This window comes from Anomaloglossus baeobatrachus, chromosome 1 (genome assembly GCF_048569485.1).
Source record: "Anomaloglossus baeobatrachus isolate aAnoBae1 chromosome 1, aAnoBae1.hap1, whole genome shotgun sequence".
NCBI lineage: Eukaryota > Metazoa > Chordata > Amphibia > Anura > Aromobatidae > Anomaloglossus > Anomaloglossus baeobatrachus.
In genome coordinates this window covers 440,876,955-440,901,197 of record NC_134353.1, presented here as the reverse complement: position 1 = coordinate 440,901,197, position 24,243 = coordinate 440,876,955, and the positions used below count along the sequence as shown (strand labels likewise).

General features: G+C 47.6%; 1 protein-coding gene across 1 annotated transcript in view; it reads left to right on the top strand.

The window, feature by feature from the left end:
• Positions 1 to 24,243, top strand: part of LOC142316860 (cartilage oligomeric matrix protein-like) — a 1,990,803-nt gene that overhangs the window by 1,112,707 nt on the left and 853,853 nt on the right. The window contains exon 11 of the mRNA XM_075352653.1: positions 13,035 to 13,153. Coding sequence (XP_075208768.1) covers positions 13,035 to 13,153 — 119 coding nt within the window. The remainder of the gene's footprint in view (positions 1 to 13,034; positions 13,154 to 24,243) is intronic.

The window sequence follows — 24,243 nt, the reverse complement described above, 5'->3', positions numbered from 1 at the left end:
GTGGGGCGGGCCAGCATGTCAGCCAATCCCAGACACACACACAGCTAAGTGGACTTTTAGCCAGAGAAGCAACGGCATGTGTGATAGGATGTCCATGTCACATGTCCCTGCATTATAAAAACGAGTATCTGCCCGTCCGGACGCCATTATCTCTTCTGCGTCCTTGGTGTCAGACATCACTGGCGCAGCTCCATCCTTTGTCCTATCGCCGATACTGGATACGCTGGACAGCATAGGGATAGCACTATCTATCAGTCCTTTTAAGGGCTCGTACCGGCAGGGTCAGAGCCATAGTTGACAGGTCCTGAAAACAGAGACAGCGTCTGTGTAGCTAAGGTCAGGGATTTCGTCGCTGCATTTCCCCATTAGGAGGGAATAGAAAGGCAGGCTTCCATTCCTCTACCCAGAGCCCCACAATCCTGGCACTGTACCCTCCTGTCCTCTGCACACTCCAACTCATTATAACTAAGCCATTATACTAGCAAACAGTCAGTGTACCTAGTGGCATCCTAAACGTGGCTATTGGACTTTTGTCTAGTCACACTAGTGCAAAGATATTTGCAGCACGTCTGCCTGCATTGCACACTCAAACTCTTTTTAACTAAGCCATTATACTAGCAAACAGTCAGTGTACCTAGTGGCATCCTAAACGTGGCTATTGGACTTTTGTCTAGTCACACTAGTGCAAAGATATTTGCAGCACGTCTGCCTGCATTGCACACTCAAACTCATTGTTACTAATACATTATAATACCAAAAATTGAGTAAACTTAGTGGCATACAAGAAGTGGCTGTTGTACTCCATTAATGCCCCACTGGTGCAAATCTATGTGCAGCACCTCTGCATGACACCCTCCTGCTCTGTTTTTAATAAGCTATAATGATAACAAAAAATACTGCCATTTAGTGGCATCATAGAACTGGCTGTTGTATTCCATTAGTGCCCCACTGGTGCCAAGCTATTTCTAGCACCTCTGCATGACACCCTCCTGCTCTGTTTTTAATAAGCTATAATTATAGCACAAAATACTGCCATTTAGTGGCATCATAGAACTGGCTGTTGTATTCCATTAGTGCCCCACTTGTGCCAAGCTATTTCTAGCACCTCTGCATGACACCCTCCTGCTCTGTTTTTAATAAGCTATAATTATAGCAAAAAATACTGCCACTTAGTGGTATACAAAAAATGCCTGTAGGACTCCTTTATTGTGCCACTGGTGCCAAGCAATCTCAAGCACCTCTGCATTCTACACTCATGCCAATTTTGCTATGCTAGTTTTATAGCAAACTCAGGGAATTCCTTGCTGCATTTGATCATTACGAGGGATAGAAAGTGAAGCTTCTTTTACTGTCCTGGTACCCACAGAACACGGCCACTGTACCCATCTGTCCACTTTTGCCACGCTATTTAATTTGCACAAAGAGCTGACTCTTTCTTTTTCTGCCTTCCTAAAATTGTCTGGAATACTAAGTTAGTGTTCCTTTGCTGCCAAGCAAGGTACAACACATGTGCATTCTACACTCCTTTCCATTTCTGGAATGCAATTATTAACTGCAGGTAGTCCAGGCAATCTGTGACGAAGGTGCAGGCGTGGATATAATGTAGCCTGCATCCAATGATGGTTCTCTCGATGTCTGACAGCTCAACAATACCTTCTGTTTCCACTTCCAAAACAAGTGATGACCTGCCAATCACACTCCCTGTTGCGGGTTAAGGAGTGGAAGTTCAGTGTGAAAAACCATGTGTGACTGCTGTCCCCACAGTCACAGAGGATGAAGAGCACGCAGATGCACTTGATGGGGCAGGCGGTGGTTGCACAGGCACGCTAGTCCGCATTGTAGCACAGTGAAATTCACATTGCGACTTATGCTTCATTTTAAGTTGTGTACAGGGTGGGCTCCCCAGTATGCAGCAAAACCAGGCAAAAGGAAAAGGACTCTAGCCAGTTGGGTTGATAAATGATTGTTTAACTTTACCAAAACAAACAATAAGAACCATGCATACAATTAAAATAATTGAACAATCTATTCTGTTGCCTACTACCTGCTAATCCCTCTGTGTAGCAGTAATTGTGTGTTTGTGCGTGTGTGTGTGTGTGTGTGTGTGTGTGTGTGTGCGAACACGACTTACCAGTGGCGCATCACAAGAGCTTCCAAGTTATCTACCTAAACATAGACAAAACACATGACCCCCCCTGAATACCCTTGTTAGCTGAAGCCTCACAGATATTGCAGATGATAACAGTGTGAATGCAAACCACACAGCTCTGCAACACAGTCATGGAAATCTTGAAAAGCAACAGTCAATGCAAACATGTGTTGCTGTCCCTCTATGATTTAAACTGTACGTGACAATTTGACAGTGCAGAGGCAGCAAGTCTTATTGTCTATATAGTCGGCCTACCCAGAACAGATATGTGTTTTGCTAATAAAACAAAGTGTTTTGGGCCCGCATTATTGTCTGGGCACAGCCTACCGTACCCGGGTACTGTGATGTCCAGTTGCCAGAAATACAGACTTTACGCTCCTCTCACGGTAAACAGTATAGACAGCACTGTAAGAATGTTGGTCTGTGGCACAGGATGCTGCTCACTGACGTTACAGTGCTCATCATCAAAGTACAACACAACTCCCCTCACAATTGAACAAAGTGTTTCCGCGGTGGCTCCTTGCTGTAACACACACCTTTAGCTTTTCATTCTGTTCATAGACAGCATCTCCAAGTCCACCCCCGAAGAGCAATTTTCTATTGCTATAGTGACCAAAGGCAGATCCAAAAAAACAGCAGCCCCTTGTGTGTAGTCTGCAACAATGCATGCAATGAACGGCAAATAAGCATATTGCGTTGACAGTTGCTAAAGCTGAGCAATACACCTTCACGCTGTCAATTCATATCCATGTGATACTTCATGGAGGAAGTACTCAAAAGTGTGAGTTTTTGCCTTCTACTTACAGATTGTTGACAAATCTTACAGATTCCATGACTTGGGTGATCCTTTGCGATGTCCAAAAATTCACAGGCTAGGAAAGGCTTACAGCCCATGCGACCTGCATAGCCAACACGACATCTGCTCAGAGTCAAAGTTGTGGTCCAGGATTCAGTTGTTGACGTGCTTCCAGTACTTTGTCTCTGGCCAGGAAGACGCAACGTAACCTCGTCGTCAGTAGCATCCTCCTCCACCTCCTCTGCTGACCTCATCGACTGGCTGACTTTGGTTTGACAGTAAGTGTTGTCTCCAACCTCATCAATAACCCTGTGTGTTTTCATTCCCCTCGTCCTGAGTTCTCCGAGACAACCTCTTCCTGCCCTGACCGAATAGTAAAGTTGTCCTTCCAATCAGGTATCTGTGCTCCTCATCATGTTCCCCATTGTCTCCACCAGGAGGATTTACTATTTGGAAATGAGGGTGTAGATTAGGCTCAGCACCTTCTTCATCGGGGCCTGGATCCCAGTCACAAAGCTTCAGGCTATCTGCGCAGATCATTTCCCCTGTCTCATGGAACTCGCTACCTCAACACGTCAGATTATCTGCTACACCCGCAAGCTTTAAACTGAATCTTAAAACTCATCTGTTCAGAAATGACTATAACCTTCAATGACACCACCACCATACGTACTTGACGCTCAACCTAAACAACTCCTACTGTCTCCTCCCAAAAATCCTTTAAAATGTAATCCCGCAAGGGCAGGGCCCTCTTCCCTCTGTACCAGTCTGTCTATAGTTACTTGTATATGTATTCTGTATGTAACCCCCTTCTCATGTACAGCACCATGGAATCAATGGTGCTCTATAAATCAATAATGATAAAAATAATAATAACTTCCTTGTCTGTACTCATTGCAGCTTTGGAGCAGACCTCTGATTCCCAGGCTATAGTGCGACTGAACAGCTATGCAAACTCAACCATCTCTGTCACCCCATACTCAGCAGGGCTGGTGGAAACTTGAGAGCTGTTAGGAAGCAAGTGCGATTGGATTGACACCACAGAGGAATGGAGTATTTGGGATCTTGAAATTGGGGTGGAGGAGAGGCCACTTTATGGAGCAATTCAGATCCATTGAAGCAGCTGCTGATTTGGCCTCATCTACATTTGTTAGCGATGGTCGTGTCCATGAAAAAAGGGATCATATCAGATTATCCATGGGAAGAAGTACACCTGTTCTTTTGGATGTTATTTGTTGTTACAAAACGGTGACGCCTTAAACGCAAGCAGCCTGCTGCGGTTTCAGTTGCGCCCAGGCATCAGCTGCCATTTAGGCCTGTGCCTCGGGTTGTCCAGCTGGCTGCTTTCTCCTCCACGTGTAAGTGTGGAGAGGCAGCTAGTGCGCATGCGTGTGACGAATTACCCCAGCCGCAGCATAACTCCAGTGTTTCGCCTAGTGAGTATGCTCAGCCTGACTGTGCCATTCCTGAGGCTAAGTCTTCATTTCGGGCTACAGCGCATGCTCCCACACTTAGTGCGAAAAGCCTCTTTGCACAGGTACTTGCACTCCGTGACGGGTCTAAGTCCTGTGTTGTGCATAGACACCATGCTAAAGCTGATAGTCTTTTTTCAGAGACTGTATTTCATGCAACTGACTATGGTCAGGCACTTACTGCATCAGAAACTAGGTCCGGTAATGAACTCTTTGGCCCTGCCCGTGATGTGGGGGGCCCATTTAGACCACAGGGCATCAGGTGTCCTGACGATGTGGCCAGGCCACTCCCAAATGGCTTGCAGAGGCCCGCCCGTACTCAATGGCATCTCAGCACAACAGCCACCCCTCGGTCCCTCAGATGTGGACAAGTAAAAGACCATTTCCTCCTATCCATGACAAACCGTTGAGATTCACTCTGTGCAGCACTGGTGTTTAGTGGAAAAGCAGATCGAAGATTGCGTAACACCTTCTGAAGATACTCCTGTACACGTGCGTCCCTTTATATGGCAGGAATTATTTCGCCAAATTTTGTCTTGTACCGGGCATCTAACAGTGTGGCAACCCAGTAGTTAGCATTACTTCGAATTCGTACAATCCGAGGGTCATGTTGTAGGTAGTGCAGCAAGAAGACGCTCATGTGTCTTGTGCATCCAGGAGGACCAAGTCCTTGGTGTGTTGGTGGCAGAGAGGTGAGAATCGTGCCTCCTTCCTCTGCCCTCTCCCCCCAACCTCGCACAACCGAAATGTGAGCAAGCTCTCACTCATCTGCTGAGTCTTCCATGCCCATCGCAAGTTCGTCCTCCATTTTTTCATGGCTCCTGCACCTTCCTCAACAATTTTTGCTGATACTATGCGCCCTTGTTAATCCCTATCCCCCACCATAACTGCTGCCTAGGTGCCGCTTACCGTATGGACCTTGTAGATCTTATTATCCCTTCTGCATATGACTCCTCCTGTACTTCCTCACCTTCCTCTTGGACCAATACCTGACTCCGAATAATGCTTACAGTGTGCTCCATCATGTAGATGACCAGAATTGTCACGCTGAGAATGGCATTGCCAGTGCTAAACATCTTCGTCGACATTTGGAAACTGTGTAGAAGGGTGCATAGGTCCTTGATCTGACACCACTCCAGCAGCGTGATCTGCACCACCTCTGCATCAAGTTAGCCCAGGGTATACGTCATACCGTATTTCAGCAGGGCTCTGCGGTGCTGCCACACACGCTGCAACATGTGCAGATTCCAATTCCTGCGTGTCGGAACATCGCATTTTTGGCGTTTAACTGCCAGACCCTAAGACTTCCGGAGCGATGAAAGTTGTTGAGCTGCTGGGTGCGAAGGATGAAAGTGACCACATAGCAGCGTGCCCGCTGCACAAGGCCATGTAGGCCGGGATGGTATTTTAAAAATTGCTGGAGAATCAGATTCAACACGTGAGCCATACAAGGCCCGTGTGTCACATTGCCCTGACGAAGGGCCGCAGACAGGTTTGCATCATTGCCGCACACAGCTTTTAAGTCACCAACGTAGTCCACTCAATCAATTTGTACTCTGGTCCCAATGGGAAGACACCACACCCTTTTTTAGGCCCCTCCTGTCTGCAGACCACTGCCAGACAAAGCTATGAACCTCTTGTTACTGTTACCCCCAGTTCAGTTTTATGAGTTTGTGTGCTTGTTACCTGACTACGTTTCCTGCTTGCTGTTTATGTACCTCGTTGGCCGATCCGCATTTCACCTCTGCTTGTTTTCTGATTAAGTCCTGGCCATCCCATTCTGTTCCTCTTCCTCAATTAATGTTTTTGAACCTGCATGACTACTATTCTCTGGAACTGCAGCCTTCCACAGGTATTGATCAACGTGGGCCCTGTGTAATTCCAAATCACTGTATAGGGGTTAAAGGATTTCAGGGTTCTGGGTGTCCAGCTTGGTGAGTGCTTTGCCTCTAGCCTATCCTTTACAGCCCATCTGAGTGTGTCGATCCAGGCAGGCGTTACACCGTGCCCTCTGCAGAAGGCCATGTAGGCAGGGATAGTGTTTTAAAAATTGCTGGACAACCAGGTTCAACACGTGAGACATACAAGGCACGTGTGTCACATTGCCCTGAAGAAGGGTCGCAGACTGGTTTGCATCATTGTCGCACCCGACCTTCCCTGACTGCTGGTTGACTGTAGATAACCATTGATGAAACTCGGTCTCACTCTCCAGAGCTAACCGTCCACAATTCCTCAGCGGTGTCTCACATTTCCCCTACATTTCAAAGTAAACATTTGACCGCATGATGGCCTTGAGCTCTGCTGCCAGCATAGTAAGGAGGTGTGTGGGATTCCTTGGGCGCAGTTACAAGGAAGGGTGGCCTGACCACACAGGGTTTGGGCCGAGGTGGAGGACCCACACGAGGTTGAGGAGGCAGAAGCAGTGGAGGAACTTGTACATACAGAGGAAGGATTGACACACAAGTCGTGGGGACGGCAAGACTTGTACAGCAAACCCTTCTCCATCTCTCACCATAGTTACCCAGTGCCCAGTTAGCAACATGTAACTCCCCTGTCCATGCTTACTGGTCCAAGTATCTGTGTTGAAATGCACCCTGTCACACACAGAGTTTCTCAAGGAATCGGTGAGGTTGTGTGGGACCTACTGTGGTAGCGCGGGCACGCCTTTCTTGGAGAAGGAGTGACGACTGGCCATCGGCTCTTGGGGCACTGCAATGGGCATAAGGTCTCGAAAATCCTCGGTCTCAAAAGGGTGTAAAGGCAGCCTTTCTGTTGCCAACAAGTTGCAGATGATGAAACTCAACCTCTTAGGCATGTCATGCCCTTCGAAAATCATGTAAAACATAGCGAGGGGACTCCAACCACAGTCTCCCTCGTTTCCACTAATTGGGCCACACACACCCCACTTGACTGGCATCAGTTGACCCCCATTTTCAAGTTGAAAAAGATGCTTTGCATGAAGCACTCTCAAAAATACGCGTGCCTTTCCCGTTCCCTGGCTGACCCAGGGGAAGAAAAGTCCTCTGAGAGCCATGACTTGTTCATCTTGGTTCTTTTAGAAACACAGCGAGGGGACTCCAACCACAGTCTCCCTCGTTTCCACTAATTGGGCCACACACACCCCACTTGACTGGCATCAGTTGACCCCCATTTTCAAGATGAAAAAGATGCTTTGCATGAAGCACTCTCAAAAATACGCGTGCCTTTCCCGTCCCCTGGCTGACCCAGGGGAAGAAAAGTCCTCTGAGAGCCATGACTTGTTCATCTTGGTTCTTTTAGAAACACAGCGAGGGGACTCCAACCACAGTCTCCCTCGTTTCCACTAATTGGGCCACACACACCCCACTTGACTGGCATCAGTTGACCCCCATTTTCAAGATGAAAAAGATGCTTTGCATGAAGCACTCTCAAAAATACGCGTGCCTTTCCCGTCCCCTGGCTGACCCAGGGGAAGAAAAGTCCTCTGAGAGCAATGACTTGTTCATCTTGGTTCTTTTAGAAACACAGCGAGGGGACTCCAACCACAGTCTCCCTCGTTTCCACTAATTGGGCCACACACACACCCCACTTGACTGGCATCAGTTGACCCCCATTTTCAAGATGAAAAAGATGCTTTGCATGAAGCACTCTCAAAAATACGCGTGCCTTTCCCGTCCCCTGGCTGACCCAGGGGAAGAAAAGTCCTCTGAGAGCCATGACTTGTTCATCTTGGTTCTTTTAGAAACACAGCGAGGGGACTCCAACCACAGTCTCCCTCGTTTCCACTAATTGGGCCACACACACCCCACTTGACTGGCATCAGTTGACCCCCATTTTCAAGATGAAAAAGATGCTTTGCATGAAGCACTCTCAAAAATACGCGTGCCTTTCCCGTCCCCTGGCTGACCCAGGGGAAGAAAAGTCCTCTGAGAGCCATGACTTGTTCATCTTGGTTCTTTTAGAAACACAGAGAGGGGACTCCAACCACAGTCTCCCTCGTTTCCACTAATTGGGCCACACACACCCCACTTGACTGGCATCAGTTGACCCCCATTTTCAAGATGAAAAAGATGCTTTGCATGAAGCACTCTCAAAAATCCGCGTGCCTTTCCCGTCCCCTGGCTGACCCAGGGGAAGAAAAGTCCTCTGAGAGCCATGACTTGTTCATCTTGGTTCTTTTAGAAACACAGCGAGGGGACTCCAACCACAGTCTCCCTCGTTTCCACGAATTGGGCCACACACACCCCACTTGACTGGCATCAGTTGACCCCCATTTTCAAGATGAAAAAGATGCTTTGCATGAAGCACTCTCAAAAATACGCGTGCCTTTCCCGTCCCCTGGCTGACCCAGGGGAAGAAAAGTCCTCTGAGAGCCATGACTTGTTCATCTTGGTTCTTTTAGAAACACAGCGAGGGGACTCCAACCACAGTCTCCCTCGTTTCCACTAATTGGGCCACACACACCCCACTTGACTGGCATCAGTTGACCCCCATTTTCAAGATGAAAAAGATGCTTTGCATGAAGCACTCTCAAAAATACGCGTGCCTTTCCCGTCCCCTGGCTGACCCAGGGGAAGAAAAGTCCTCTGAGAGCCATGACTTGTTCATCTTGGTTCTTTTAGAAACACAGCGAGGGGTCTCCAACCACAGTCTCCCTCGTTGCCACTAATTGGGCCACACACACCCCACTTGACTGGCATCAGTTGACCCCCCTTTTGAAAAAGAAAAAGATGCTTTGCATGAAGCACTCTCAAAAATATGCGTGCCTTTCCCGTCCCCTGGCTGACCCAGGGGAAGAAAAGTCCTCTGAGAGCCATGACTTGTTCATCTTGGTTCTTTTTTCAAAAGCGAGGGGACTCCAACCACAGTCTCCCTCGTTTCCACTAATTGGGCTACACACACCCCACTTGACTGGCATCAGTTGACCCCCATTTTCAAGATGAAAAAGATGCTTTGCATGAAGCACTCTCAAAAATACGCGTGCCTTTCCCGTCCCCTGGCTGACCCAGGGGAAGAAAAGTCCTCTGAGAGCCATGACTTGTTCATCTTGGTTCTTTTAGAAACACAGCGAGGGGACTCCAACCACAGTCTCCCTCGTTTCCACTAATTGGGCCACACACACCCCACTTGACTGGCATCAGTTGACCCCCCTTTTGAAAAAGATGCTTTGCATGAAGCACTCTCAAAAATACGCGTGCCTTTCGCCTCCCCTGGCTGACCCAGGGGAAGAAAAGTCCTCTGAGAGCCATGTCCACATTGTCAGTGGACAGACGCGTGTGCTTATCTGCCAGCAGACCCCCAGCAGCACTGAAGACAGGTTCCGAGAGAACGCTGGCTGCAGGACACGACAAGATCCCCAAGGCGTACGTGGCAATCTCAGGCAATTTATCCAGATTGGAAGCCTAAAATGAGCAGGGCTCAAGTTGCACAGTAATGGCATTGATGTTTCCTTGCATATACTCGTATATCTGTGTGTCCTCCTCTTTTTCCTTGTCCAGCTCTTTTGTTTTCGCATGAGTATATGTCCTTGTCACTTTCCCATGTGTTTGTGTTGTGTTGTGAGTTGTTTGTCACCTTTTGGACACCTTTTGAGGGTGTTTTCTAGGTGTTTTTATGTGTTTGTGAATGCCTGCCATTGTTTCCTATGCGGTTCGAGTTCGGTTCGTTGAACGTTCGATGAACCGAACTCGAACGGGACCTCCGTTCGACGAACCGTCCTCGAGCCGAACCGGGACCGGTTCGCTCATCTCTACTTCTAAGGTGTCCAAAAGGTGACAAACTACTCAGAAGACACAACAAACACATGGAAAAGTGACCAGTACATATACTCATGCGAAAAGAAAAGAGCTGGACGAGTAAAAGGAGGAGTAGACACAGATATAGGCATGTCGTGCCCTTCTAAAATCATGTAAAACACAGCAAGAGGCTCCAACAAGAGTCTCCATTTTTTCCAAAAATTTGGGAACAGACACCACTTAATTAGCATCAATTGTCCTACAGTTGCAAACTTAAAATGATTATGTTCATGAAGCCCATTCAAAAGTCCACAAGCCTTTAGTCTCCCCAGGATGACACAGGGGTAAAAAAGTCCTTGCGGATCCATGACCTGTTCATCTTGATGAACGTTAGTCTGTCCACATTGTCATTGGACAGATGCATGCGCTTATTTGTCAGCACACCACCAGCAGCACTGAACACACATTCCGAGAGAATGCTGGCTGCGGGACACGACAAGATCTTCAAAGCGTAAGTGGCGAGCTCAGGCTATTTGTCCATATTGGAAGCCCAAAATGAGCAAGGCTCCAGTTGCACAGTCTATGTTCACTTGGAGATACTCCTGTGATATTCACTCTGAGCACCACTGGTGTTTAGTGGAAAAGCCGATCTAAGATTGTGTAACAGCTTTTGCTGATACTCCTGCATACGTGCGTCCCTTTCTATGACAGGAATTATTTCGCCAACTTTTGTCTTGTACCGGGGATCGAAGAGTGTGCCAACCCAGTAGTCAGCATTACTTCAAATTCTGACAATCTGAGGGTCATGTTGTAGGTAGTACAGCAAGAAGGCACTCATGTGTCTTGCGCATCCAGGAGGACCAAGTCCTTGTTGTGTTGGTGGCGGCGAGGTAAGAATCATGCTTCCTTTCTCTGCCCTCTCCCCCCAACCTCGCAGAACAGAAATGTGATCAAGGTCTCCCTCATCTGCTGAGTCTTCCATGCCCATCGCCAGTTCGTCCTCCATTTCTTCCTGTGCTCCTGCATCTTACTCATCAGTTTGGCTGCTACCATGTGCCCTTGTTAATCCCTCTCCCCCACTGTCCCATGTCTGCCGCCTTGGTGCTGCTGACCGTCTGGACCTTGGAGATCTTGTTATCCCTTCCGCATATGACTCCTCCTGTACTTCCTCCCCTTCCTCTTATATCACCACGTGACTCCGAATACTAAAAAACCAAAAAGGATCCCAGTGACCTGAAGCACCAATAAACAAGGTAAAAGGGAAGACCACTGGTAGAAAAAAGACCAGAAACAAATTCTTAGTGAAATACAAAATCCATTTTAATGAAATATATACAAGACATAAGGACAGACAGTGGTGACGAATAAGATCTAAAAATCGCCAGATACAAAATTGCACAAACACCACCTGCAGATGTAATGGAGCTGCTAGACACAAGAGGGTTAATGTCAGAAACCTAAAAACCAGAAGATGGGGAGATCATGTAGTAGATAATAAACTAATTATGGTCACCCATGTGTTTCTCTCCGTATATGAGCCAAAGGAACATGTCACTAAATGAGCATATAAAAGGAAATACCTTGAGACATGTTGGAAAGTGCTAGCAGGCAAGGCAGGCGCCGGTGGGCGTGGCCTCGACCCGCGTTTCACCGGGCGTGGCTTCTTCAGGAGGCATGGCCATAGTGCATAATGTGGAGGTTTATAAGTGAGTATCAGGGATCCAACAGCAAATCGGCGCGCTCCACGTCATAATGCCCCGCCTTCCAGGGCAGGGACCGCAGAGCACCACGTGGTGGAACGGGGAGGACAAACGTCATCCCACCATTCATCCCAGAAGTGCCCCGAGGCACCCACCATGGAAGACATGAACAGCGCATGCGCGCGTCGCGTCTGTGCCTGGATATGAGCCCAGCCTTCCTATCAGCTGTGACGTAAACAGCAGGGAACGATGTCAGGGAAGGAGGCGGAGTGTGCCAGTCCGGACGTGCACATCACGGTAAACGAAGGACTCACTAGGGAGACAGCAATGTAACACCCCCAGGCGGTGACGTGGAAGGGAGAGGCATATCAAATGGGGAGCAAATAGACACCCAGGTTGCCAATAACACTGCAGTAAGGGAGGTAGCAATGCGGGAGATCCAACCCCCCACAATGTATAATGGCAACAGTAACGGAATCTGAGGGCGAAATGAACTAAATGAGCGGGGAGAAGAATAACGTCATGCGCATGGAATCAAAGTAGACATGTGAAGTCAGTGACCCACATAAGCATGGCGAAATTAAACGGGCTAAGACATACGGCATGCCAGAAGGGTCCAGAAATACTTAGGGATCAGAGGAGGCATGTCACATGTGAGGAACTAAAAAACCCCAGTATATGATATGTGATGAAGAACTAGAGGGTTGGAGTTGGTTGGTCAGACTGAGTGAATAAATTCCACACATTAATATATGTGGGCATCAGTGACCTATCACCAATATAGGATTCGTGTCAGTTCCAATACCCCTCGTCCCCACGGATCAGCAGCTATCACCTTGAAAACTAATTTGATGGATGTATACAGTGTACATAGTGGAACTAAACGGATAATTAGTTGCTGCTTACAGATACTGCAGATCAGCTCTTATTCTATGAAATATTTTCTGATATGCTCACTTGGTAGCCTGCCACTCAATAGTGTACTAAACTGCAGTGTCATGTTTCACTTTCAACATATCAATTCAGTTTTATTTGAATAAAACTTTTTTCCTAGATTTAAGCATGTAAAATAGCATGTGAAACTATTAACTGGCATTTATGTTTCTCTGCATAGCATGTCTTTATGTGTGCTAGTTTCTGTGTATCAAGATTTAAACTAAATTTGTTTTAGTGCAATTTTCATTCTTTTCGCCCATCTTCTAGAAATTAAAAATGTTATGGATAACTGTAAAACAGTGCCTAATACTGACCAGAAAGACAAAGATGGTGATGGCATAGGCGATGCTTGTGACAGCTGCCCCACTATTCAGAATCCAAACCAGGTATGCTAAATAGATTTTTATTTTAGTAAGTAATTGTTACCAGGGGTTAAAGTGAGTTTTCAGGTCGTCCCTTGGCTCCAGGGTTTATTCACTGTAGTTACACTACAGTGGGTGCCAGGTGTCAGTCGCTCTCAAACCCTGGAGCCAAGGGGGGCCTTAAAACTCACTTTAACCATATAAGAAAACCAATGCTAATAAAGACCCATAAAAGTCGGGAGCTTGTTGGAGAAGGTTGCTTAAACCACTTATTGAAACGCCATACATTTTTTGCACTGTGAATACATTACTTTTTTGTTTAGTTCACTTATTTTTCACATTTTTTATTACATTCTCAAAAATACACTTCTCAACATTAAAATTGCAACACCACGAAAGATAACTCACAGAGTTATGAAAATCAGAGGATTTATAGACATGTTAATGATATGCAAATTATTGAAAAAACATTTTCAAAACAACTCGATTTATTCAGTTTCAAGAATGTGCTCCAAGCCCGGAAATACTAACTTACAGTGCCTTGCAAGAGCATTCATACCCCATGAACTTTTTCACATTTTTTCATGTTACATTCACAAACCAAAATGTTTTTTTTTATGGGATATACCAACACAAAGTAGCAAGTAATTACTGCTTTGTAAAAATTTTAGTAAATTGAGTCCACCTGTTTGTAGGGATGAGCTAACCTGACCTGTAAAGTTCAGACTCAAACACGGACTTCCAACAGGATGCCCGTGTTACTGTTTAGGTTGGTCAGCCAAATAAATCTTGTTGAAAGGCTTGAGCACATCCAATAACAAGCTTTTAGGCTGTGAGCACGTCCAGAGCCATCACAGCCATACCAAGCAGAGGCATGTCTGTGATTGCTGGCACTTCACGTGACCTGGCCTAAATCAAGTCAAGGGTTGAGCAGTGCAGTTGATGCACGGTTTGGTGCAATGAAGAGTGTCCTAATACTGGCTGCTTTAGCTCTACTACCATCTGGTGTAATACTGGTCTATTACGGCCTGATGCACTACTGCTCTAATTCCACCTGGTGTATTACTGCTCTTATGCAGGCTTGCGCAAACAGCTGTAATACCAGCTGCTTTAATCAACTGTAATACCGCCTGGTGCAAATGTAGCGCCCCATGGGGCCTCAGGAGTTACTCGTCACCGGGCCAGTGGTTTTGTGGGGTTGCTGTGACTGGCCTAACCCAGCTCCGTGGCCCCGTTGACTACATGTTAAAGACAAACAAGTGGGTACAAGGCGTAAAGGTGGATGGAAGCAGGGTGAAGGGTCCCTGGGAAGCGTGTCACCAGTTGCAGCGGTGACTGGTGTCTCAGCCTCCTCTGCCTCAGACCCTTCCTGTGACTTTTCCTCTTCCAGGAGCGGTGTTGGATGGGAATGAGGGATGCTTTGCAGCGCCACCCGTGGTGTGTATCCAGGGATTAGCTGCCACTGCAAGATGTTTCTCTCCTCCGGGGCTGATGTTAACACAGCCCAGATAGTCCAGCTCCCAACAGGTCGAGCGAGCCCCAAGGAGGATGAGGGCAATGGGGACAGGTGATGATGCCGAAGCGCAGGCTGGCGGTGCCGGCTATGACAAGAACAACACCGAGGCTGCGGTTCACAGTTCTTAAAGCTCCCCGTAGGTGCCAGTTTCCGCCACCATGGATGGACTCCAGCCGGTCCCGGGTGAATCGGAGGCAATCACCGGTGTCTGTGGAAATGTGTGAGACCTTCCTCCTTGCGCTTTGTTGTGGATCCCCGTGTCTTTAAGCAACTTGGGGACCCCACTGTCCGTGTTAAGTGTCCCATCCTGTGTGCAGGTGATGAGGGTCCTTACCAAGGGCCTGGCTGTAAACCCATCCCCGGATCCTATATGTCACTGTGCTCCGGGTAGTGGGTGATAGGACATCGAATCCCCACCCCTGCAGATTTGTTAAAGTCCATGAAGGTTTCCCCAACCGAGGGCTCTGCACCCAGACTGCGCTGGCATTGTGGGAATGGTTAGACTCGCCCTCAGCTACCATTTCTCCTCTGTCTCATCATCTCTATCGATCGCCGCTCACCCTATTCCAGTCTTATTCCTGCAGACTCCATGTGGTGTTGTGGCCCTTGGTCCTGGGATAACATCCACCAGTCTCCCGTCCCCAGGACGAACCTTGCTCTCCTTCCTCTCTTAAGGCTGGCTGCTCTCTCCTGCTCCCAGACTGAACTAACTAGAAATTATTTGCGTTTGCTCACTTCTTCTGACAGCCCCTACCCTTGGGATGACTCTTAGTGGCTGTTGCCCTGGTAACCTGGAATTCCCCAGACTATCTGGCTTCCTGTGTAAGTGGTGATTCATAGCTAGATGTTTTGTAAGTGAAAAAAAACAACTCCAGTGATTAATTCCTTCCTCACCCGAGTCCAAGTATTGCATTTTAAATGCAATGCAATGCCCTGTGGCGACTGAGCCTCAGGGGAACCACATTCCCCTACAGCGAATCGCAGCACTCCAGGGCTGCAAAACAAAATATAGAGTTTACCGCAATTTTTGGTTATCCATTTAAACAGGTAACATTCTTCCCTTTATGGGAGGCAGGATAACTTGAATGTTGCAAACATCATTACTCCTAACAGTTCTATAAATTCTTATACACTTTACATGAAAAGCAGAGAAAAGAAGTACAGAGAAATAGCAGAAGAGCAGAGCAAAATAGCATATCAAAACTCTATATCTGTACGTTAATAGCATAAATCAAACTTTTTATCACCAGAGTCCATGGTGCCATAAACCGGTGATAATGATTTACAAAGGCAGTCCTGGCCACACATATCACAGTGGCCCAGATATCCAGCCTGTGAAGCAAAAAGAAAAAAACCCAAAACATTCTGCACATTATACTGTAGCATTATTTAACTATCTACAACACATCTATTTTCACGCTACCATCTGAGCCGCTGCTGGTAGTACCAGAGGACCAATCCCGGCCCCCCTGGATCTGTATAGTGTCCAGTTTTTACACAGCGACCACAGATCAAGAGTTCAGTCCATTGATAAAGTCAGTCCGATTATACGCTCCCCGGTGTTCTGCGGCAACCACAATGCTCCCAGAGGGCATTGCATAACATATGGCACTGATGGAGCTAGTGATGGTGCCACAGCATCAGCAACGGGTGCAGCTTAATGACAAGGCCTCATTTACAGTAAGTCTCTGGCAGTGGGTCTCTCTTTCGCGCTCTTTTTGATCTCCACCCATGCTTTTGCGCTCTTTTTGGGTTCCGCCCATGATTACACACACCTTCTTTTCCCGCGCCAAGATAGTTAATGGAGGGCAAACAGTTTTTGTACAGTCCATTAATCACACAGCAACAATATCCGGTTTGTGCCACCAGGTGGAACGTTTTTAAGGCACGCAGTACCCGCGGTTGCAGGTACGAGACCCTGCTCGCAGCGCCAAATGTAGCGCCCCACGGGGCCTCAGGGGTTACTCGTCACCGGGCCAGTGGTTCTGTGGGGATGCTGTGACTGGCCTGACCTGGCTTCGTGGCTCCGTCGACTACATGTAAAAGAGAAACAAGCGGGTGCAAGGTGTAGAGGGGGATGGAAGGAGGGTGAAGGGTTCCTGGGAAGCTTGTCTTCGGTTGCAGCGGTGACAGGGGTCTTGTCCTCCTCTGCCGCAGACCATTCCTGCGACTTTCCTCTTCCAAGAGCGGTGTTAGATGGAAATGGGGGAAGCTTTGCAGTGCCACACGCGGTGTGCGGCCAGGGATTAGCCACCGCTGCGAGATGTTGCTCTCCTCCGGGGCTGATGTTAACGCAGCCCAGATAAGTCCAGCTCCCCACAGGTGGAGCAAGCTCCAGGGAGGATGAGGGTGATGGGGAGGCCTGATGGTGCCAAAGCGCTGGGCGGCAACAGCAGCAATGATAAGGACAACACCAGGGCTGCAGTTCAAAGTTTCTTTTACTCACAGCTCTTAAAGCTCCCCAGAGGTGCTTCTATCTGCCGCCATGGATGACTCCAACTGGTCCCGGGTGAATGGGAGGAAATCACCGGTGTCTATGGAAATGTGTGACACCTTCCTCCTGGCGCTTGGTTGTGGATCCCCATGGCTTGAAGTAACTTGAGGACCCCGCTGTCCGTGTTAAGTGTCCCGTTCCGTGTGCAGGTGACGCAGGTCCTTGCCGTGGGGCCTGGCTGTAAACCCATCGCCGGATCCTATATGTCACTGTGCTCTGGGAAAGTGGATGGTGGGCGATGGGACATGGAATCCCCATCCCCTACAGATTTGTAAGAGTCCATGAAGGTTTCCCCAACCAAGGGCTCTGCACCCCGACTGCGCTGGCACTCTGGGAATGGTTAGGCTCAATTTCAGCTACCATTTCTCCTCTTTCTCACCATCTCCACTGGTCGCCTCTTTCCCTATTCCAGTCTCATTCCTGCAGACTCCATGCGGTGTTGTGGCCCCTGGTCCTGGGACAACGTCCACCAGTCTCCCGTCCCCAGGACAAGCCTTGCTCTCCTTCTTCTCTTAAGACTGTCTGCTCTCTCCTGCTCCCAGACTGAACTATCTAAAAAGGAGGGTAGGGTGTAATAACAAAAAATGCACACAAGATGGCGCACATCCACTTATTTATGTGATATTAAATACATCCTGAGCATTGAGAATCAATGTATAAGCCACTTCTCCATTATTTTGGGTGAATTTAGGAGTTAATGTTTATTTTCTGTTTTTTTCCAGATAATAAGTTTTTATGATCCCTCAAACAAACTTTTTGTTAGTAAATTGATACTGTCAAGATAAATAGGGAGACACGTATTTACGTGATATTAAATACATCCTGGGCTTTGAGGACCAATATATAAAGGTATTCCTCTTTTCCATTATTTTGGCTGAATTGAGGAGTCAGCTATAATACAGTTTGGTGCAAAAGGCTCAAATATAGCCTGGTGCAGTACTATTGTAATACCGCCTGTTGCAATACTACTCTAATACGGCCTGGTGTAAAGAGATCTAATACCGGCTGCTTTAATCAGCTGAAATAACACCTGGTGCAAACAGGTCGAATATAGCCTGGTGTATTACTACTCTAATATGCCCTGGGACAATACTTGTCTAATACAGCCTGGTGCAAACATCTGTAATATCAGCAGCTTTAATAAGCTATAATACCTTCTGGTATAAACAGCTCCAATACAGCCTGGTGCACTAGTGCTCTTCTACTGCCTGATGCAAACGGCTCAAATATAGCCTAGTGTACTACTGCTCTATAATCGCCTTGTGCAATACTGGTTTAATACAGCCTGGCGCAAACAGGTGTAATATCAGCTGCTTTCACACATCAGTTCTTTGCCATCAGGCACAATCCGGAAAAAATGCTTTTGCCGCCGGATGCGTTTTTTTCCCTCATAGACTTCTATTAGCGCTGGATTGTGCCGGATGGCCTTGTGGATCCGGCAAAATTTGCTTGTTCGGCGGCCGGATGGAATGTTGAAGGGAATGTTTTTTGTCTCCGGTGGAAAAACGAATCGCGCCGGATCCAGCGCCGTGCAGCTTTCTTTTATAATGGAAGCCTATGGGCGCTGGATTTGTTGTCATCCGTCATATGCTGGAAACCAACGATGGATCTATTTTTTGTTTCTGGGCATGCCCAGACATTGTGTGAATAGTTTCTCTCTCTCTCTCTTTCTCTGTCGATGTGTCGGTCGGTCCGTCGGTCTTTCATTCTGCCGGTCGGTCTGTCTCTCTGTCGATCGGTCTCTCCCTCCCTCCTTTATACTCACCGATCACGGGCGCGGCGCTGCACAGCTGTCACACTGCTTTGGCGGCTTTTCCTCTTTTGAAAATGCTGGCCACTCATTATTCTGTGTCGTATTCCCTGCTTCCCCTGTCCACCGGCACCTATGATTGGTTGCAGTCAGACACGTCCCCACGCTGAGTGACAGCTGTCTCACTCCAACCAATCACAGCCGCCGGAGGGCAGGTCTATATAGAGCAGTAAAATAAATAATTAAAAAAAAGCGACGTGCAGTCCCCCCAATTTTGAAATAGCCAAGGTAAAGCTACACGGCTGAAGGCTGGTATTCTCAGGATGGGGAGCCCCATGTTATGGGAAGCCCCCCAGCCTAAAAATATCAGCCAGCAGCTGCCCGGAATTGCCACATCCATTAGATGCTAAGGTCCCGGGACTCTACCCGGCTCATCCCGAATTGCCCTGGTGCGGTGGCAATCAGGATAATAAGGAGTTAATGGCAGCCCATAGCTGCCACTAAGTCCTGGGTTAATCATGACAAGCGTCTATGAGACACTCCCCATGATTAATCTATAGTGAAAGTAAATAAACACAAACACCAAAAAATCCTTTATTTGAACTAAAAGACCAAAAACACCCTCTTTCACTTTATTAACCCCCAAATACCCCTCCAGGTCCGACGTAATCCACACGAGGTCCCACGACGCTTTCAGCGCTGCTACATCGGAAGCTGACAGGAGCGGCAGTAGAACACCGCCGCTCTCTGTCAGCTCCACGCAGAAACTGAAGTGAGCCACGCTGTCAGTGGTGATGTCACTCAGGTAGTGCCGGTGTGTGTGGGGGGATGATGGGTGCGGTAGTATTTACGTGTATGCGGTGATGATGGTGGCAGTAGTGCCAGTATGTGCGATGATGATGGGGGCAGTAGTGCCGGGGTGTGTGCGGTGATGATGGGGGTGGTAGTGCCTGCGTGTGTGCTGTGATGATGGGGGCAGTAGTGCCTGGGCGTGTGCGATGATGAAGGGGGCGGTAGTGCCGGTGTGTGCGGTGATGATGGGGGTGGTAGTGCCTGCGTGTGTGCGGTGATAATGGGATCTCTCTCTCTTAAAAAAAAAAGGGATCCATTTTTTGCTGGATCCGATGCATCAGTTTTTACACAATCTGCAATGGATCCGTTGCATCAGGCACAAACCGGATTGTGCCTGAGGGCAAAGAAACGGATGTGTGAAACCATCCTTAATCAACTCTAAGGCGGGCTTTGCACGTTGCAACATCGGTAACAATGTGTTACCGATGCTGCAGCGATAGTCCCGCCCCCGTCGCACGTTCGATATATAGTGAAAGCTGCCGTAGCGATTATTATCGCTACGGCAGCTTTACACGCACATACCTGCCGTGCGACGTCCCTCTGGCCGGCGACCCGCCTCCTTCCTTAGGGGGCGGGTCATGCGGCGTCACAGTGACGTCACACGGCAGCCGGCCAATTAAAGTGGAGGGGCGGAGATGAGCAGGATGTAAACATCCCGCCCACCTCCGTCCTTCTCATTGCAGCCGGGAGGCAGGTAAGGTGAAGTTCCTGGCTCCTGCGGCTTCACACACAGCGATGTGTGCGGCCGCAGGAACGAGGAACTACATCGTACCTGTCGCTCCCCCGGCATTATGGAAATGTCGGAGGCTGCAGCGATGATACGATGACGACGATTTTGCGCTCGTTCATCGTATCATCTAGGATTTACACACTACGACATCGCAAGTGACGCCGGATGTGCGTCACTTTCGATTTGACCCCACCGACATCGCACCTGCGATGTCGTAGTGTGCAAAGCCCGCCTAACACTGCTTGAAAACCGCCTGGTGCAATTCGGGTCTTGTACAGCCTGGTGAACTACTGCCCTAATACCCCTTAGTACAATACTGGTCTACTACGGCCTGGAACTCTACTGCTCTTATAATGCTTGGTGCAACACTGTGCTTTTATCAGATGAGACCAAAGTACAACTTTTTGGGCTAAATGAAAAACGCTATATGTGGGTAAAAAGTAGGCTGCATATCACTCTACAAACACCATTCCCACTATCAAACATGGTGGTGGCAACATCATGCTTTGGTGATTGTTTTCTTCAGAAGGGACAGGGAAGCTGGTCAGAGATTATTGGAATATGGATTTAGCTAAATACAGGCCAATAATGGAGTAAGGGGTACTTTACATGTTGTGACATCGGTAACGACATATCGTCGGGGTCACATTATTAGTGACGCGCATCCGACGCCATTACCGACATCGCAGCGTGTAAACCCTAGGAGCGACGATCACCGATCGCAAAAACGTGAAAAATCGGTGATCGGTGACACATCGCTCTATTCCATAATGTCGTTACTGCTGCCGGTATGATGTTGTTTGTCGTTCCTGCAGCACCACACATCGCTGTGTGTGAAGCCGCAGGAACGACAAACATCTCCTTACCTGCGTCCACCGCCAATGCGGAAGGAAGGAGGTGGACGGGATGTTATGTCCCACTCATCTCCACCCCTCCGCTTCTATTGGCCGGCCGCTTAGTGACGTTGCGGTGACGTTGCGGTGACGCCGAACGCACCTCCCCCTTGAAGGAGGGATTGTTCGGCAGTCACCGCGACGTCGCCGACCAGGTATATGCGTGTGAACCTGCCGTAGCGATAATGTTCGCTACGGCAGCTATCACCACATATCGCGATGGGGGTGGGTGCTATCGCGCTTGACATCGCTAGCAATCGCTAGCGATGTCGCAACGTGTAAAGCCCGTCGAAATCCTGTTAGAGACTGCAAAACACTTGAGACTTTGGCATGTTTTCCTTCCAGTAGGACAACATCCCTAAACATATTGTCAGAGCTATAATGGAATGATTTAGATCAAAGCATATTCATGTGTCTGAATGGCTCAGTCAAAATCCCGACTTAAATCTCATTGAGAATCTGTGCTGAGACTTCAAATTTGCTGTTCACAGATGCTCACCATTCAATCATACTGAGCTAAAGCTTTAGAATTGACTCAGGGGGGCTGAATACAAATGCACTATACAATTTTCAGATTTGTATTTTTAAAATCGTTACAAAACCATGTATCATTTCTTTTACACTTCTCAAATACTTGCTACTTTGTGTTGGTAAACCACATCAAATCCCAATAAAAGATATTTACTTTTGTGGGTTTAACATGAAAAAAAAAATGGAAAAGATAATGGGGCATTCACATTTTTACACAACACTCCTTGGCATGCTATCAATGAGGTTATTAATGGAATGTTATCAATAAGGAATAGTCTGCTATGCTGAATGGATTGGGGCTTTCAAATCCTGAAGATATTCTACAGCCAGCTGCTTTAATAGTTGTCACCAAGGATGTCCCAGATGTGAGACAATGGGAGACAAGTTCAGAGACGTTGCAGGCTATGGTAGCATAATTAGGCCACACAGTTAGCTCACTGTATTTGTCATATTAGAAAAAGGGCTCCTGTAGCTCTTCAGAGAAATGGCTGCACCACCTATTTTGTGACAAATTCAATGCAACACCAAGTTGTTAGTGTACTTAGAGGCATCCAGCTACCAGAGAGGTCCAGCTTCCAAGCATTATGTGATCATAAGAGGCCTCTTTAGTAACCTCGCAACACCACTTTGAAAGACTATCAATGTGCAGAGGAAGATGGCAATGGAGGCTGAATTGAAGGTCTATGCTCTTCAGTAATGAGTCTGCTTTGATCACCAGTGAGTCCATGCCAAAGTGTATGAGTGTATTTCTTCACATGGCATTCATACTCGATACTGAATAAATCAAGATGTTTTTAACATTTTGTTTTCATTTTTTTATATTTTGCATATCATTAATGTGTATTGATACTGCTATTTTCATAACTCCATGACTTTTCCCTCTTGGTGTTGCAATTTCAATGTTGGAGAGCATAATTATATATGTATTATATTATACCTATTGTACCATCACCCATTCCCTGTAGACTGTGAGCCCTCGCGGGCAGGGTCCTCTCTCCTCCTATACCAGTCTGTCTTGTACTGTTAATGATTGTTGTACGTATACCCTCTTTCACTTGTAAAGCGCCATGGAATAAATGGCGCTATAATAATAAATAATAATAATAATAATTATAGTGAGATTGTGCTCACTGAATGTATTGGAGGGACACTCACTTGGCTGCTATAGCTGAGGTACAGAGGAACACTTTTCCATTTAAGTCTTGATGGTTTGTTTTAAAGCCGCATAAACCCCATTGCAACTTAAACATAAAAACCTCTTCCGGCTTAAAGGAATATACACTGTATTACAGTCCGTTTAACTGTGGACTCACCCAGTGATCACAATGACCCCAGTCAGGATTAATGCACAGATTCTCAGTCCGTTCCTCTCAGGAGATTTAGCAGTTTCTGCACACATTCACTAAAGTGAGTCCTCACATCTCTCCATGAGATTTCTTCATGGAAGCCTGGCAGTTTTCTCACACACACTGCCTCCTGGCAATTCTCTTTCAGTCTGGCTTCTGCCAGTCTATCAACACAGGCTAATGTCCTTCAGTTGTGTTCCATACAGAGGCTCCTGCCTCTCAGAGATTAGCAACCTCTTTCAGGCTGGTTCTCCTACAGTGTGGCACCACACAGCTCACAGACTCCACACAGTCTGTCATGTGCCAAACAGACTCCATTAAAGAACTATGTGGCCTATCAGCCACATGTCGCAACACACCCATGGACAGGGTATGTGATTATCCAGACCTGTCCAGCACATTTGTAATGGGGGCAGGGGGTGCCTTGGGGTTTTCTGTGATGGCCGCTTTATGCATCAGGCTGACCCCCAGCCCGGCCGTCATTGTTAGAACAGGGGTGTTGTTTGTGGGGCAGAGTGTGGATGGCAGGGGCATTTCGCCAGACTCAGGTAAACACCGCAGACAAGCATCTGGTGAACCAAAAGGCATTTTATTGCACATAACTTCTATACAGTTTCGGTACATAAATCTTTCAGCTTCCAAATCACAATTCTTGCCGGGGGACTACTCCTGTTTCTCTTCAGCGGGCGTTACCCGGTTACTCTTGTTTCTTCAACTATGCTCGTACTCCGGCTACTACAGGCTTTGCCCATAAACTTCTGCTTCTCTGTCTATGCTTCTGCGGGTCTTACCCGTACACTGCTGGTTCTTGATCAAGGCACTTTTCTCTTTCTCTCTTTGGCTATCTGCCACGGTCGCTCCCACACTCTGCCCCGTTGCTTCTTCTCTCAGCACCAACAGACTCTCTCTCTCTACTACTCTCACTCTGCTACAGAGCCCTCTAACCCTCCCCCTAGGCTGCCCTACTCCTCCTTCTCCTGTCACTATTCCCAGAGGGACCAC